The following is an 18383-nucleotide window of genomic DNA, read 5'->3' as shown; positions in this document are numbered from 1 at the left end:
AGTCAAGTAAAAATATACAAAACGTACAATACCCACCATCCAAGGCAATGTTGGTCTGCACTGGAAAGTGGTCATATTGTGTGGTGTTTTTGTCTGGTTAAATTGTGTGGTGTTTTGGTCTGGTCATATTGTGTGGTGTTTTGGCTGGTATTGTGTGGTGTTTTTGGCTGGTCATATTGTGTGGTGTTTTGGCTGGTATTATATGGTGTTTTTGGCTGGTCTTTTGAGTTGTGTTGTTGGCTGGTTATATTGTATGGTGTTTTTAGCTGGTATTGTATAGTGTTTTTAGCTGGTATTGTATAGTGTTTTTGGCTGGTCATATTGTGTGGTGTTTTTGGCTTGTTATATTGTGTGGTGTTTTTGGCTGGTTATATTGTGTGGTGTTTTTAGCTGGTATTGTATAGTGTTTTTGGCTGGTCATATTGTGTGGTGTTTTTGGCTTGTTATATTGTGTGGTGTTTTTGGCTGGTCATATTGTGTGGTGTTTTTGGCTGGATATATTGTGTGGTGTTTTTGGCTGGATATATTGTGTGGTGTTTTTGGCTGGATATATTGTGTGGTGTGTTTGGCTGGTCGTATTGTGTGGTGTTTTTGGCTGGTCATATTGTGTGGTTGGTCATATTGAATGGTGTGTTTGGCTGGTCTTTGGAGTTGTGGTGAGGAGACGCTGCAGTGAATCACCGTGGGTCATGAGTGCTCTTTATTTTAGCCAGTGTTAGGTGTGTGAACTTATGCAGAAGCACATCATGCTGTCATGCAGCCCCCTTCAGGCCTGCTCCAAGCCACCACACACACTGCCTTTACCGTACTGGCAGAAGATTTAGAATGTTTACTCTGCAGATCACATTGATGGAGGCGTCACAGCAGGGGGGGCATGTTGGAAAAATCAGGAAAAATTCAGACTGGTGGGAACACACACACACACACACTGCTCTGAACACACACACACACACACACACACACACACACACTGGTGCGCACACATACACACACACACACTGGTGCGCGCACATGCACACACACAAACACACACACACACTGGTGCCCACACATACACACTGGTGCCCACACATACACACTGGTGCCCACACATACACACTGGTGCCCACACATACACACTGGTGCCCACACATACACACTGGTGCCCACACATACACACTGGTGCCCACACATACACACTGGTGCGCACACATACATACAAATACACATACACATTGGTGCGCACACATACACACATACACACTGGTGCGCACACATTCACACACATACAGTGGTGCGCACACATACACACTGGTGCCCACACATACAAATAAACAAACATGTATGAAGAGTTGATTGTGTGTGTGCGTGTGCGTGTGCGTGTGCGTGTGCGTGTGTGCGTGCGTGCGTGCGTGCGTGCGTGCGTGCGTGCGTGCGTGCGTGCGTGCGTGCGTGAGTGCGTGAGTGCGTGTGCGTGTGTTGTTGCTCCTGGGCTCAGGGCACTGACTGATTACTAATGCAGCAGCTCCTACAGGTGATGTGCGAGGCTCAAGTTTCCTCTCAGGGATCTGGTGTCTGCCTGGACAAAGCCCCTGGCTGCAGCCCGGCACAGACACACACACAGCCAGCCAGGTCCACAGATCCCCCTCACAAGAGGGAGCAGCACAGCCATCCGCAGGCTCCGCATCCCCTCACCTCTCCTGAGGACCATTACATCTGTGTGTAGAACCAAACGTTTTTTGATCACTGTGCATTGTTAAATGTTTAATGGAAGGAGACTTTTTTTGTGACATTCAATGTCTCATTTTCTGTGCTTATGTAAGTGATGTTGGTGTGTTTTGACGGAGAGGGTTGGCTATCGCTTGATTGCAGCAGGGAAGAGATTATGTAGCAAACTCATTATTGGGACACTCCACTTATGCTGATTGAAGAATCATCATTTTATTCACCACTGAGGTTCTTTCACATGTCCGTCAGCTGCTCTACCAAAATTGAAGTGCCCGTGCCAAACCAATTAGGTGCATGTTCATGTTCTGTGTGATTGGAACGTCAGCACAAAAGGTAACATGAAACACCTAATGGCCTTGCTAAAAGTCACTTTTAAACACAAAGAATGCAACATCAGGTAAATGACCAAATGCTCGTCTTGTTTTGGTATTGTTTGCTGTTACAGCTCAATGTTGAGTCACTTAGCAATGGACCATACTGTGAAAATGCAAAGCAATGGAGGATGGAATAAAGTTATATTCAAGATGTTTTAGCAAAGAAAATGTCTAAATTAGAGCACGTGTGGTATGTTGGAATGCTAAAGTAAATTAGAAACTGCAGTCTTTCAAATGGGGAGCCAAAGACCACTGAGCTAATTAGCGTTTAGTGCACATTTGCCATGGAGCAGCCATGGCCCTCCCAGTCATTACAGATGAACCCAATCAAGCATTGTTCAGTGAGGTATAATACAGAGGGCGGTTAAGACCACACCCTATAGGTAATGGCAGGAAAGGGAGACAGTGGGGTGGGGTTCACCTGTGGGGTAGCGGGGTCCTCTGAGTCAGGGGTGAGAACAGAGAACAAAGGGTGAAGGTGGTTGATCGCAGGAAAGAAGCTATATGGTGGGGGAGCCGGTTCAGATGCTAATGGGTCAGGTCTCAGTGAGACAAAGTCATCGTACACATCCAGGGGTATGGGTTACAGAGTCAGATAATACAAAACGATGTAAACACTTAGTTCATGTCTTGTAATGTGGACAGGGAAAACGGAGCACTTCAGAAATGATGACTTAGGGTTTCCATGACACTGATGAAGGTTTGTGCTCCAGACACCACCAATAACGGACATTTCTATGCTGTTTTAGTGTGGGCGTAGAGCTTTTGAGGAAACGATTGTGTGGATGGAGAACGTGTTCAGATTCACGCAGCTCAGTGTGGACAAAGCACATCATAGGGATGTAAGGTGCTGATGTGATGGATTCACAGGAACATCAGTGTGTGGGTTAGGGTTAGGGTTTGGAGCTTGAGCACTGCTACTGTGTAAAAGGGCTGGGCAGCAACCCACTCCAGCAGTAGTCCCAACTGTTGGTCACAATAGGGAAAGCACTTGATTTACTTAATGTAGATATTAGCACTGTACTTCCTTCCTTGGCGCTTCCTCATGCTGTTGGAAGGTTTGTTTGTTCAAGCCACTTCATGTGCTAACTGACTTCCTGTTCAGTAACTGAAATGCTAATTGTGCAGCAGGGACATGGTTAGTCTGCAACGAGTTTGCAAATGGCTCGGGAGCGACCCAACTGTACAAGCTCAGAATGAGATTAGTGGGTTTTGAGGTATGACATTTGTCTGCCTCCCAGGGAGGTTTTCCTCTTTTGGGGTTTTGTCAGCTCTCCTCAGCTTCTGAATAGTCTATTCCCATGGGGGTCAATAATTGGAAAGATAGTGAGCATCGATTTCAAGTGCTTCAGTGACTCATCATTTTAAAAAACTTTTTCAGTCGTGGAAACAAACATGGGTTTGGTGTAGAACTTTGTTAAATGGATTGATGGGAATGTGGATCTGTAAAACATATTGAATATCATTGTTGATGTTGGGATTTAGATTTATGAAATGGAAATTTTAGTGTTCAGTTTATTTAAATGGCATATGAAGAATTCTAAATGACAAATTCAGACCCTAATAAAATCCAGTAGTTATTTGAACTTATTCACATGCAGAGATAAGTTTTATCTTCACAAGTGTGGAGCTGTCTTTGATAGGCATGGTCATTAAACAGTTCCCACTCTGAAGACGACAAGGAGCTTTTTCAAAAACTGTGTCATTTTGGGCCCTGCTGCAAATAAGCTCCCTAGTAATTTGTTGACAGTCAAGTTATCATCAGAAGTAATTTTGGGAGGAACGTGAATCACTGTACGCCTAGGCTCTCTGTGCATATACTCTGCCCATACCTAGGCTCTCTGTGCATATACTCTGCCCATACCTAGGCTCCCTGAATACTCTGCCCACACCTAGGCTCCCTGAATACTCTGCCCATACCTAGGCTTCCTGAATACTCTGCCCATACCTAGGCTTCCTGTCTTCAAAGGAGTAAACTAAAAAAAATAGACTTACAATTGGTTGTAAGTTAAATGAACAACACTCCCTTTTAGGGACCTCACACCACGCTTTGTCACGCACATATTTGTATAGAGGAATATCTGAAATGTACTCATTTGAAGCTTGACTAAATGTAGGTGTAGAAGCATAGTCAGAGTGCATGAACGCCTGTATGGGTAATGGTCAGGTTGGGAATTATGGATGTGTGGATTTGACCTCTTCAGAACAGGAGTGATTGTATGAGCAGTATAGCCAGTGTCAGGCATTTTGTCCAGCCTGACCGCAGATTAATCAGCAGCAGGGCGTCGTCAGGAAAAATGACACAGTGGTCTTCTCTTCATTATCCGCCTTTTATACATGCTTTACTAGATGACCTTCACAGGGGCCATGGACTCTTCCTCCTCACTGCTCCTCCTCCTCGTCCTCCTCTGTGTCTGTGCAGGACAGTGACTGATCTGTGTCTCTGGGACAGTGTGCTGGCCATTAATCATTTGTAGAGTGCGCCCACATCAGTTACCACTGCTGCCTCAATACAGCACAGTCACCCAGCCCGCCCCCTCTCTCTTCTCCCAGAATGCAAATGGGCGTCGGTGGGCAAAGGTGATTTATTATGCTTTTTGGCAAGGAGGGTGTGACAGGCCAATGCTTTAATGGAACTCAGGGTGGTTGGGGAGGATGAGGGGTAGATGCTTAGAAAGAAATCATTCCTTTCACTCTCTCCATTTTCTCTCTCTCAAGCCCCTCCAAATCATTTCAGTCAATTTATTTATTTATCATGCCCCTCCCCCCACCCAACCAGTCAATCCTTTAAGGATGCAGCTCTCCGGAGCAGTAGTGGTATCATTTGTCAGAGATAGTGACTGTCTATGTGCGATCACAGCTTTTATCTTCTGTCTTTTTTAGACTGTGATGTCTGCAACCAATCTGTTTTTTTTTGTGCTTTTTTTTACGCTGTTGCCACAATGCTCTTTCGCTCATTGTAATGGGAATGTTTCCATGCAATGGTCAAAAGATTTATTCTGTTTTGAGGTTGTGATCAAATTGTTTCGGCTGTGTTGCTTGTAAGATGACAGCCATATTTTTTCTAGGCCTTTATTATTTCTACTTTACGCTGATTTAGCTTCTGTATCTGACACAAAATTCTGATATCATTGCAGTAAGTGCCTTTATCTCTTGCTATTAGGCAGGGTTTAATAATAAAAATGCCATCAGAACTATTAAATTGTGAAGCATTGTGCCCGTTCACTGATTGTTCAGTCCATTTGAAGGCACAGAGGACATTATTGTAGTGCTCTCTTGGTTCTTCCACCCCCTGCAGATACCCTTTCCCTTCACAGGTAGAGTGATGAATGCAAATATTCCCATCCCCAAAAACCCTCCGCTTGTCTGTCCTCCAACTGGAAGAGATTTGCATAAGGGTGAACACTTGGGGCCTCAAAACAAGCTAAACAACTGTTAGGAAAAAAAATCCAAGATATTTAATTTTCATTAATAGAACACTGTTAAAAAATACTCACTTCAGACTACTAGATTTTGCTTTTCAGAATTATACTTTGGCTAGTTGGCCTTTCTGTAGTATGTTTTTGATTTAGTGGATGGGTTGAAATGTTTGGCGTGTGCTCTGTGGCTCCGTTTTGAGTTGTGCTGTCTCTTCTATCAAAGTTAAAGGGGAATCCAGGCTAATGGATCAGAACTGTCAGTGGTGGGGGTTGCTATGGTATCTGGAGATTACGGTGGCCTTAAATAGGTGCCTGTGATCAGACTGATCCGCACTGTCTGTGGCTATGGGGGATGAAGTGATGACTGAGTCTGCCATTGGCAGGTTGTGTGAAGTTCAGTGGGCTCTGTTAGATGGTAATCCAGTGTTTGCATTGAAGCGCTGGTCCTCAGCATAAAGACACAGATGGATTCAAATCCAGCTGAAGCTCTCAGGGCTGATTTTACTAGCCAGGCTTTGCTGTAAGAGGGCAACCAGTGCTGTCTCTGGTGTTTTGCTGATGCATATGCTGTCATCGTGTAGTCATAATGATCCCATCATCTCAGCTCTTCCTGTGAATGCCTCCAATCAGTGGTTAGCTGTGCAAAGAGAACATAAGCTATAAAAATGAACTAAGCAAACATTGTAGTCTTTCACAAATGATATTTTACGTGTTGTGGAAGCTCTTGCAATAGCATATTTTAATTATCTAGTTTATCCCCCTCCTTCTTTTGTCTCTCTCTCTCACTCTCTCTTTCTATCCCTCCGTCTCTCTCTCTCTCCCTCTCTCTCTCTCTCTCTCCCTCCCTCCCTCTCTCTCTCTCTCTAGCTGGTGGGAGGTCCCTTTGACCTGGAGATGAACTTCATCATCCAGGAGGCCCAGAGCATTGGCTGCATGGTGGAGCTGCTGGACAAGTGTGACCCTACGTGCCAAGCCGAGGTGTGGAGCATCTTCACCGCCATTTTGAAGAAGAGTGTGCGTAACCTGCAGGCCTGCACTGAAGTGGCCCTCATCCAGCAGGTCCTCGGCCGTGTGGACAAGACCGATAGCATGATTGCAGGTATGTAGAGAAGACATGATGTGGGAGGTCATCACTGAGGGGGGAGGGTCAACTCTGTTTATCCTCCACCATCATAACATATCCCTGTCCTCTGCCCAAAACCACAGCAACAGTTATACCCTTTTGATGAAATAAACTCTTTGCTGATTGTATACATATATATATATATATATATATATATATATATATATATATATATATATATATGTAAATTATAGCCAGACACCCTACATATAGGTCTAGGGAATATTTTAATCTGTGTTCTCCATTACTTTGCTGTGCAGGGGTAAGTATAGTAAGTTTACAAACAGATCGGGATCAGTAACACAAACTAACGAACATGGCGGTTTTTAGAGGGTCAACACATAAGGGCTTTGTTTTGTGGACACCTCTGAGGTTGTTATTCCTGACAATAAATGAGACAAGTATGTGCTCATTAAATGACCTCATTAGTGCGCTAAATAGTTTTTTATTGTTACAAAATGTGACACAGTCTCCTGATCTCAACCTACGTTTGGCTTTTTGTTATTGAGAGCGGTCTTCAGTTTTCTTTATGCTTCATGACCCTGTTAAGCTTAAAAGGCTTAATCCAGCAGCCTCCGCTACTTAAGTAAATGTCATTATATAAATGCTACATTGCACCACAGGGCTAGCGCCCATGACTCATCTCTCTTACACCCAGCTAAATAAGCCATGGGATCCCTCACCCAGCCTCAATTACGAAGTGGCGTAAGGCCAGATGCCCAGGGTCTAGTGAGCACTCAGACAAGATGCCATCTCTCTTTCTTTTAATGCAGATTTTTACCCTAATGTGCGTCCATGCCAGTCATCTCCACGGCACCACCTTAGGCATGTATGAGATTCTCATGTGGTCAGTTAGCAACGAAAACTCAAGGTCGTAAGCAGTACCAGACAGGGCTAGGAACATGAACCCCTGCTAGCCTTTTAAGCAGGCGTTCCTCAGATTTTGGTTGACCGAAATTAATTAGATTAGCACAAAAAAAAGGATTTTTTTTTATGTAGAAGAGTAGATTTATTCGAGAAAGCAATAAAAACTAGTTACATTTAGGACCATCATATTTGAAATAGCTGATAACATATTTTGCTCATTCTTGGATTCTTCAGTTAAAAAAAATGTTACCAACTTTATGCTGTATGATGATTTATTGACTAATGGTGTATTGGCACTCTTAAGATATTTGGCTTCGGCTACATTGTTATTTGGACTTTTTACCAGGATGATAAATGGGAGGACCGTTTCAGCTGTGGATGGTTGGCATATAGTGGAAGTGATGTGAACCTAATAGTCTACTACAAAAGAATGTCTGTTGAGTTTAGGAGTGCTAAAGGTGATGCTATAATTTGAGGAATCATGAGATGAGCTTTCAAACATTAGGCAGTTAAATCGGGATGTTTCCTGCCTGGTTTCATTGTATTGTGTATGTTAATGTTGTATTCTTTTAAGAATTAACATGTTCAAACATAGGCTACGAGATGTCATCCTGCAGTTTTTTTTGTCTTTTTTTCTTCTGCTCTGGTTGCCATTCCATCATGTCTCCATGCCTTTAGCCTTCATATCCTCTTGTGGTGTAAATGCTACGAAAAGAGATGTACACCTTTGACCATTATGTGGGCAAAACAGTATTGATATCAGCTTTTCTGGTGCACTGTTTTGCAGGAGAGCTGGTATGGCGAAGGAACATAACACAACCCGACTAGAACCTCTTAAATTAAAGCATACTCTTCCTAGAGACAGACCATCATGATCAACAACTTGTTGGTTCGGTGGTCTAAAGTCAAAAGGGCAGAAAAGATGAATAACGAACAAATTAAGGATGGAATTTTTGATGGCCGGCCAGACAGGGTGTTGTTACATTTTGGTATTCCGACAAGAAAACTTGATTATCCCAGCACATCAGGCTAGTGATTTTGCGAGTCCTGCCAGTCTCAGACCCAGCTCAACCTTGAGCTCGGACAGGCAGAGAAGGAAAAACAAAGAGAAAGTTGTGGAAAGACAGCGAGGATAGTTAGGAAAGGCAGACTGCCCAATGACATTTTTTGGCTCAGACCTAATTATGCCTTTTTCAAAGCAAAGTAATTCGCTTGCCTGTAGTTTTATGACAACTTGTGGGGTGGAATGGGCTGGCCAATAGAGGGACTAAGGCAGGACAGGGCTGTATTCTGAGAAGCACACAGGGGGTTCTGATGGGCCTCTGGATCACATCCCATCTTTACCCAGTGGGTTGATGAACTTAACCCTTAACCCTAAATGATTCTGACCCAGTGTGGTGATGAAGTTAGCCCTAAACCCTAAATGATTATGACCCAGTGTGGTGATGAAGTTAGCCCTAAACCCTAAATGATTATGACCCAGTGGGTTGATGAAGTTAGCCCTAAACCCTAAATGATTATGACCCTGTGTGGTGATGAGGTTAGCCCTAAACCCTAAATGATTATGACCCTGTGTGGTGATGAAGTTAGCCCTTAACCCTAAATGATTCTGACCCTGTGTGGTGATGAAGTTAGCCCTAAACCCTGAATGATTCTGACCCTGGAAGATGACTGACTGTGTAGTACAGACTTGTATGAGTCACTTGGTTAGACTTTTTGCAACTTAAACTTTAGAACATAATACTAAAGGAAAATGACACATGTTTATTAGGCAAAACAGTTAGCCAGTCTGTCTCTGCGGTGACTATGTGCTCTGATATGTTTCCTCTCACAGATCTGATGGTGGATATGCTGGGTGTTCTGGCCAGCTACAGCATCACAGTGAAGGAACTCAAACTGTACTTCAGCAAACTGCAAGGAGCAAAAGGCCAATGGGTACACACACACACACACACACACCAACACACCCACACAGAAACAGAAAAGCTAAGCGGGCAAACTCTTGCCCTCGATTCTGTAATATTTGTTTATGATCTCTATGAGGAATGTTCTAGAACAACTTAAGCCTTTGGCTTTGCTGTCCATTTTTCCTTCTTGTTTTTACTTCCCTAGTTTTTGTGTTCCTTTAATGCAGCTCAGATCAGGTTGTTTGACTTAAACTCTGGCTTAATTAACATTTTAGTGGCTGTGACTACTGACTTTTGAGTATTTGAATGTGGGAGCTAAAAATGCAAAATACGTTCAGAATTGGTTTCTATATTGTGTGTGTGGAGATTTGGGGGCTAGACCATAGTACTGCAGGAACAAAACTCGGATATTTGAGTTGTCTTGTCCATTCAAATGTATACTGTATTCTAATCAGGCAGGAGTTCAGGAGCCAGAGATTAAGGGTGGAGTAGAATTCTGACCATGCATGCAGCCTCTGACCTGACAGAGGTTTTTAGAGTGGAGTGACAGCTATGTGAATATATTGTGAAAAGACGACACATTTGGCTGATATAACATCTGTATTTTGTGAGAGAGACCTGATCTTATTATATTATTTTATCGTGCATTGGCTGTTAATCAGAGCCAGTTGAGGCAGGGTCAAAGAAAGTCACAAACTTCAAAAATAAGGGTGTAGAATTGAGGGGATTATGCCGATTTTAAATGGACAATCGTGTATTTAGTTTGCTGTAAAAGCCTGTTTCTGAACATTCATTTGGGTTGCACATTGTTGTGTATGCTCTGTCCTGCAAATGCACTGGTCTCTGTGATCCCAGCTGGATGGCCAGTAAGCTGGAGGGATGTCTCAGGCAGGGGATGTGAAAGTCACGAGACCCCAGCAGCAGCAGCAGCGGCAGCAGCGTCTTGATCAGTGTGTGTAATCAGCGTGTGAGAGATCTGTGTCACGCCACCTCTGTGTGCCTCGCATCCCTAGATCTCCCCTGCACCAGGACAGAATTAGCATCTCTCAGATATGGCACAGAGTGGCTCCTCTCTATTGCATTCATTTGAAGTTTAGAGATTGTGTTTTTGTGTAAATGCGAGAATTTGGATTAATTGTTTTTCAGTGCGGAGTCATTAATAAGTTATGTGGCGCTGTTTTGGAAAATCACTGAAACATGAGAAGGAATTCATCTTCTGAAATTTTAACTGTCTGTGTTTTTTTGTTAACAAAGCCAATATGTGAAAGGCAGGATGTCTGTGTGTGAGCACGTTTGGACATTCAGTCGCCCATGAAGAGCATTTCAGCCGTTTCAGCGTAACATCAGTATGGTGGTGTGATATTCATGTTGACTGCTGCCCTTCCCTGCCCCCCCTCCCTCTCTGTCTGTTTGCCTGCCAGCCCCCCCATGCTGTGAAGCTGCTGTCAGTGCTGAAGTCCATGGCTCACAGAAATGGCCCAGACTCCTTCTTCAGCTTTCCAGGAAAGAGTGCTGCGGTAAGCCCCCCATGAAACTATCCTTCTAATTTTTCTGTTGAGTACCTTCAAGTCGTTTTTTGGTACTAAAATGCTGCAGATATTGTTTTATAAAAATAGTTTTCACTGCTGATGAAGTTTTACTACTTATTTTGTACGTATTGGGAGAGGTGCGACACAAGGCAGATGGAATGCCAGAGTCAAGGGAATTCAGCTTATCGCTTTATCAGTACGAATGGAGCCATTTCACTTCCAGAGATATCGGTGAGACGAGAGATCCAGGACATGCAGAGCCCTCTCTGTGAATCAGGCCACTCTACACAGGCTTCTCCTCCCGTCCTATAACCAGTCCCCTGACTATATCAGCGCAGGGTGGATGACAGAAGAGTCCTGTAGCTCTGCAAACACATTGTGTGTCCCTCAGCTCCCCCCACCACATTCCCATCTGGCCTGTACGGTGCTTTAAGTGGCCCTTTCCATGTGCCATCTCTCACCATTCAGAGGAACATGTGACGAGGGTGGTCATACAAAGGAATGTCCTAATTCCTCTGGGAATTTGGCCCAGTTCTAATGAGGATGGAGCTTAGATTCTATTCTCTTTGCAGATGAGAACCCCTTTCAGTGGTCACCATTGACTAGCCCCCCATTTAGGCATGATCAATTTGCAGTTCCTAAATGGGGTTTTAATGAAAGATCAAGTGTTGCAGTGGGGGGTGGGATCCTATCTCCATGGTGATTCTGGGAAATGGGAATATGATATCTTTGAACATGCAGCCAGTCAGAACGTTATTTACTGGTTGATTGTGATGTCTGTCTTAGACATTGCCCTTTGCTTTCTGTTTTATTACATGCAGCACCGTGTTTGCACGCACGCACGCACACACACACACACACACACACACACACACACACACACACACACACACACACACACACACAAACGTTTGTGCTCAACTCACTTAAACAGAGGTCTCTGCTGAGGTATGTCCTCTTAGATGCAAATGGAGCAGAGGAAAGCACAAGTGTATTTGGAGTGGGTCATTCTCTCAGAGGACCTGTGTGTGACGGTGTGGTTAGAATGGGTGGAAATGGAGAATGGAGGAGACCAGGGTACACAATGCCCTGCCACAACGGGGAATGGATTTAAAAATGATGCTTAATTTTCATTGTGTGTGTAATAATCAAAAGTGCTCTGTGTGAAGGTGAAATGGGCAGAAACCCCACAGCTGAGTGCCCTACTGAATATATTTTCGTAGTGTTGAAGGTGTACTATTCCTGCCAGAGGCTAAGCATCTGAATAATAACTTCTTCCCAATAGTTAAACCGGTCATAAGTGGTCTGCTCTTGACCAAATAGGCGTTGTTTTATGTATTACTGACTTTTTTACTTACTGACTTTTTCACTTTTTTACAGGCCATTGCCCTGCCCCCCATAGCAAAATGGCCTTACCAGAATGGTTTCACCTTCCACACATGGATACGTGTGGACCCTCTCAACAATATCAATGTGGACAAAGACAAACCTTACCTCTACTGGTGTGTATTACTAAGAAAGGACAGGGGAACAGTTTCCCAGTGTCTGCTGAAGATCACCTTGTCTCCTTTTCTCTTATGGGAGAGGCTCGGTGATACTACATAAGCTCTCTCTCTTTCTCTCGCTCACTTTCTCTCTCACCCCCTTTCTCTCATGGTTATTAAATCAAGGCCTCCCTTGTTCTATTTTCAGCTGATAATTAATTTCTGTCAAAAATCTAATTTATGCAAAGGGAGGTGTTTGGACTTAGAAAATAAGCCTGCAGCACTAAAATATGCTATAAAGATTCCTATTCAGCCTGCAACCTTTTTAGATAAAAAGGTAGTTGATGGATTCCCCACCCTACTCTGTTTCACAATACTATTAGTTTATCATGGGAAGGTCTTGGCAGAGAGGTTAAACAGTAGTTAATGTTTGATGTGTTTGGTATGCTGTATGTGTAAATGCATAACTCTGTATAAAAAAATCCTCTCCTCTCCCTAAATGCTCTGGACTTCTCCAGCTTGTGTGTGCACCCCAGTATTGCACAGTAGTGTCCAGAGGAAGCATTGTATCTGTCTCTTAACTTATCTCTTTCTTTCGCTTATTTGACTTTCTTTCTCCTCTTTTTGTCTCTGTCATAGCTTTCGGACCAACAAAGGCCTAGGCTACTCTGCACACTTCGTGGGCGGTTGTCTTATCATCACGTCATTAAAGTCCAAAGGGAAGGGCTTCCAGCACTGCGTCAAATATGACTTCAAGCCCCAGAAGGTAGGGTCATCAGCTCAGTCGCTCATGAGTCGCTCAGCCTGTTCAGGTTAAGGAGAACTCAGTCTGTCTGTCCTCCTGTGGTGTAGCTGGAGTGGAATCAGGACAGCACAGCAGTCCCAGATGAGCCACTGGGTAGTTTACGCCTCTTATTCTGTTTAGACTGGCAAAAGACAAAATGTCAAAACCGGAAAATTATTATCGGTTATTATCGAAAAATGTATCCTGACAGGAGGGACAGGTCTTGTATTGCCTGAACTGATTTATTTTTCAATAATGACCAGTGGACTATACATTATCCAACTTATTATACGGTTTCTTTCCAAAACAATAAAAATTATCTCCCTCTGGAACAAAATACTGTTTTCTGATTGGCTAATGGGGTGTACATTAAGTTCGTATAACCGGACACCTTGGACGTAGTCCCAGTAGAAAAGTTAAATCGCCGTACCATATCAATGCTCTTGAATGGTTACCATTGACAACCAACGTAACGTTTATTTTTTGACAGCTAGGATAATTTGAACAAAGATGGCGGCGTGTTGGGAGAAGTTAGTGGGAAATGTTTTATGTGAATTAAGCTATCTACACGACTTTTTATATGTCTTAATTGACTCGGTTAGTTGTTTATGTGCTACACGAATGTTGCAATGTCACGAATGTATTGTAAGTCTTAACTGAAAGTCTCGAATATTATTTGTAGGCGACTGCTAACGCTTAGACCAAAAATCCATTGAAACAGATAGTAGCTCACATGGCTAACTCGCCGGCTCGATTGTTAGCCTTCGACCAAAATCACCAAACTTGACCTCCCTGTTGCTCTGTCCAACTTCACCATCAACGGAAACGTGGAGTATAACTTTAAATAGTAAAACCTTATGAACAACACCTGTGTCCGTGTGTCCGTTTACAGAGGTGAGCTCATGAGTGTCACTTTGCAGCAATGCCCGGGGAAACTAAAGGTCATAAGACAAGTTCCACGCACTACTTTCTCACTACTTTCTCTAACGGGAGCACTAGGCTTCAAATCAAGAATTCATCAGGGTATTATGCATATTAAGTTTCCTAAAGATAAAGGAAATTCTAAATAATAATAATAATAATAATAAAAACATTTTTGGATGTTGTAAACGGGAGATAAGCGGGATAATGGCCTCCGAGCTGTACAGTTCTACAAAGGGAATGGACTTCGCAGAGCAACTCCACTTCTTTGCCCCGCAGCGTCCATTACCTTTGTAGAACTGTACAGCTCGTCGGCCGTTATCCCTTACATAAACTTCACTCAATATGCACATTTACCGTATTTTCCGCACTATAGGACGCACTGGATTATAAAGCGCACTGTCAATGAATGGTCTATTTTCGATCTTTTTTCATATAGAAAGCGCACCGGACTATAAGGCGCATTAAGCGAAAGAAAACAGTCAGTCAGTCCAACTTTATTAAACGTGTTAACAATAACTTGCAACATTGTTCAAACGTTAATGAGCGTATTCACTCCCAACTCCCAACCTTATTCAGTTGTAACACGTCTGATACCGCTAAATCAAACGTTAGCGTAATTTACAATAACTCTCAAAATGTTGCCAAGTATTGTATGTCTTAACTGAAGCTGCTAACGCTTAGACCAAAAATCCATTGAAACACATAGTAGCTAGCTAGCCTCGCTGCTAATAAGTATAACGTTAGCATGCTAGTCAGCCATTCTAAATAGGTTCTGCACATACGTGAAATACATTCCCTATTTAATGGATAGAGAGCAACGCTCCCAGCATTACTCTATAGCAAATGACTCTAGTTGTCATTTCAAGCTTGCTGTAGAAGGCACTTCCAACACCGAGCCACCAGCTAAGAGAGCAACAGTGGTCGAAAGCAATGTAGCCTACTGTTCGAGTGTTTAAAGTACGGTAGCCGTAATACTGCAAGCCGTGCGGCTATGTAGTTTACCAAAGTCGTACTAAAACATTTTGACAGAGCGCCGTGGAACACACAAAATCGCTTAGAGGTCAGTAAGCACAACCAGAATGAATCCATACATAAGGCGCAGGGACGTGCACAGGAATTTTGAAGGGCAGTTGCTCTGGCCTGAAAAAAGGGCACCCTACTACCCTATCTTTGAAAGGATCTCTAAAAGCCTATACTTTGTGTAAGCTACTGGATGACCTTAATTTCCCTCGGGATCAATAAAGTATCCATCTATCTATCTATCTATCTTTTTTTAAGATTACAATTATTTAGCATGTGGCTCTTTATCCCTGTACTTTTCTAGCATGGTCCTTTTATCTCAAATTTGGTGTTCAGCACTTAGGCCTACCTGTCAAATGTATCTCCTGGTCCGCATTTTCCTCTGGTCTGGAGGCTTGTGGTTGCTCATCTTAAATGTAATGTAATTATGATAAATTGCCATTAGTAGGCTAAACATACAAGTTTGATTGATTAATTAATTAATTAATTAATTAATTAATTAATTAATTAATTAATTAATTAATTAATTAATTAATTAATTAATTAGCCTATGCATTATCATCTTTATCACAATTCAATGTCTCTGTCTCATCTGCTGGTTTGCTTTTTTGTAGCCAACCCTGCAGGGATGTGCTTGCTACTTCTTTAAGCGGATTCTCTCTCTCCTGAGTCCTCCTCTTTTCAGTAGGCATTCTGCACTCTACACTTAACAACGCCCAAAATAGTGATAGGATTTCGAAATGTAACCATTTTGAATGAAATAATTTATGTGATGCATTATTTCCATCATTTATTCTTATTGTTAAAACGAAATATTATAAACTGACCATCAGAGACATGTAGCTTAGTTTTCCTACCAAAACATTAGCATGTGATAACGGGCTGGTTGTCTGTTAGGCAAAATAGCCATCTGATTATTTAGGCTAAACGTGGCAAACTGAGCCTCGATTGATGAAGGTTTTAATTAATTTCATAAAACATGATGATGATTGTTCGTTTGTTATACATTTCTACAACTTAAAACTCACCTTTTCTGACATCGTTAAAGCAGTTTTTACATCGACATGGAAGAAAACAACCCGGTTGCGTGCAGTAACAGAGTAAACAGAGGAGGGCGCATGCCCTCCTCCCCCTACTGACTTTCACTCTCGTTGCCCATAGTCTTATCGATTGGAAGTGAAGAAGGCTACTTTATGACATGATTAGGGTGGCGTTTTTTTAAAACTAGGTCTTCATGAAATTCTTGCGCAACGGCCCGTTTGCCCTCCTCTAGTAAAAGTGTGCCTCCGGGGGAAAAAATAAAATAATTATTATTATAATTTTTAATTTTTTTTTCCTCGGAGGGGCACTTTTACTCGAGGAGGGCAAAAGGGCGGTTGCTCAAGCAACCTTAGCACACTCCTGTGCACGTCCCTGATAAGGCGCTCCGGATTATAAGGCGCAATGTCGTTTTTTGAGAAAATTAAAGGCTTTTAAGTGCGCCTTGTAGTCCGGAAAATACGGTAATCATTTTATTGGTGTTTACAGGTGTTGTGCAGCAACCTGTTGCAACCTGTTGCAGATTAATCTGTTTATTGATATTAAATTTAATGTTTCTATTAATGCTGAATATTGAGAGGCACATATTCTCTCGATTCGAGACCTGCTATTGATAGCAGCTAGATTGCGGTGCTCTTCAGGCTGTGGTTGGTCCATCACCTTGACAGAGACTAGATTGCGGTGCTTTTCAGGCTGTGGTTGGCCTACCACCTCGACAGAGGAGCTGCATGGCTGATGTTGGGCATCATGAGGCCTAGGAAATTGTGAGAACCAAATTTGTTAAAGGTTAAGTTGGGGCCTTTTTTTGGCGATGTAAGTGAAAACATTTGCCATCCAGTGGGCAATGGGACAGCTACTTTTAATACCCCAGGTCAGAATATTTGCATCCCCTATAATTTCATTTCCAACAAAGCAGACACAAAAAAAATCACAGAGTTATGAATTCTTTTCCATTTACGTCAACTTTGATCACAGATGAATGCCTCGTCAGGTCACAGTTCCCCCCTCTACCCTTCCGTGCCAGATGTAATTGCACATCAAACCAAATCTTCTGCACTAATCCAATGGCCTTGACTGTGGAGAGGGCCGAAGCCTCTTTAATATGCTTTGTATCAGCAGAAATGGGAGGATTGATTTTTGTGGTATCGTTTCCACTTCTGTGAAGTTCTTTGATCACAGATCACTAGACTTAAACGATGGTCTCTTCTGACTGTCATGTAGACATGATTTATTCCAGCTTGAAGGGCATTGTAGCTTGAATCGTAATAACTCTGACCAGAGGAATTCTGGACCGATGCATAAAATAACTGCAAAGCTTGATTTAAATTCTCTGTACCACAATTGTCAATAATTCTCTTCTCCACCAACCAGTCCATGAAAACTCCAACAGCCCATGCAATGCTCCATTTGTCCATTTGTTGCTCTCTATTTTGTCGACATCTCCCTCTTCCAAGTCTTTATGACTCTTCCTCTTTCCTTCCGTTCTAGTCTCCATTTTGGGTTTCTTTTCTGAAGCCTGGGCCTGCCACCAGTGCTCATAGGTCTCGTACTCTCCATACATTTTTGATATTGATGGTAAAAATGTTCCATGTTATTTTCAACAGTCATTATTTAAGCAATATAGTACGAGGTGCGAGTGGGGTAGGTAAGGTGGCGCTTGCACGAGTACTATATTGCTTTTATAAAGCAATTCTATAGTCAACCAATTAACATTTCAACACGAAGTTATTGATTTAAAAATGTTTATTTTGCCATTGTTTCTCCGCAACAAAAAATAGTTCCTTTATCAATGTCTTGGTTTGGAATTATAAGAACTTTGAATTAATGGTTATCATCAACGCACTATAGAATGTTTCATCGCGGAGTGATTTATTATTAGCTGTGAAAAGTCCGAGTTGGGTTGTTCTGGGATAATCCAACTCATGGAACGTCTCGTCCAATCAGAAACAGCTTAATAACACGATAGAACCCAATTGTTTTATAATAAGAAATATCAGACCTCAGAACGTTAGGATGGCCCTTTCAATGCAATGGAAGTTTTTACTGCATTCTGAGGAGTCGTATAATTGTATGGAAATAAAGGAAAAACTATGTATCTGTCATTTTACACTGTGTTACTAACACACTACTGTATATATCTAACCCTGTGTATAGTCACACAAAATTCTGTAGTGAATCACAAACGTGAAAATAGAATGCCTTCCAGA

General features: G+C 42.5%; 1 protein-coding gene across 1 annotated transcript in view; it reads left to right on the top strand.

Annotated features, from left to right (window-relative positions):
• lrba (LPS-responsive vesicle trafficking, beach and anchor containing) overlaps positions 1–18383 on the top strand; it is a 222424-nt gene that overhangs the window by 16785 nt on the left and 187256 nt on the right. The window contains exons 2-6 of the mRNA XM_080837053.1: positions 6368–6599; positions 9325–9425; positions 10819–10914; positions 12307–12428; positions 13050–13176. Coding sequence (XP_080693179.1) covers positions 6368–6599; positions 9325–9425; positions 10819–10914; positions 12307–12428; positions 13050–13176 — 678 coding nt within the window. The remainder of the gene's footprint in view (positions 1–6367; positions 6600–9324; positions 9426–10818; positions 10915–12306; positions 12429–13049; positions 13177–18383) is intronic.

The sequence above is a fragment of the Sprattus sprattus genome (assembly GCF_963457725.1).
Source record: "Sprattus sprattus genome assembly, chromosome: 4".
NCBI classification, from domain to species: Eukaryota; Metazoa; Chordata; class Actinopteri; order Clupeiformes; family Clupeidae; genus Sprattus; species Sprattus sprattus.
This window is presented reverse-complemented; position numbering and strand designations above follow the sequence as displayed.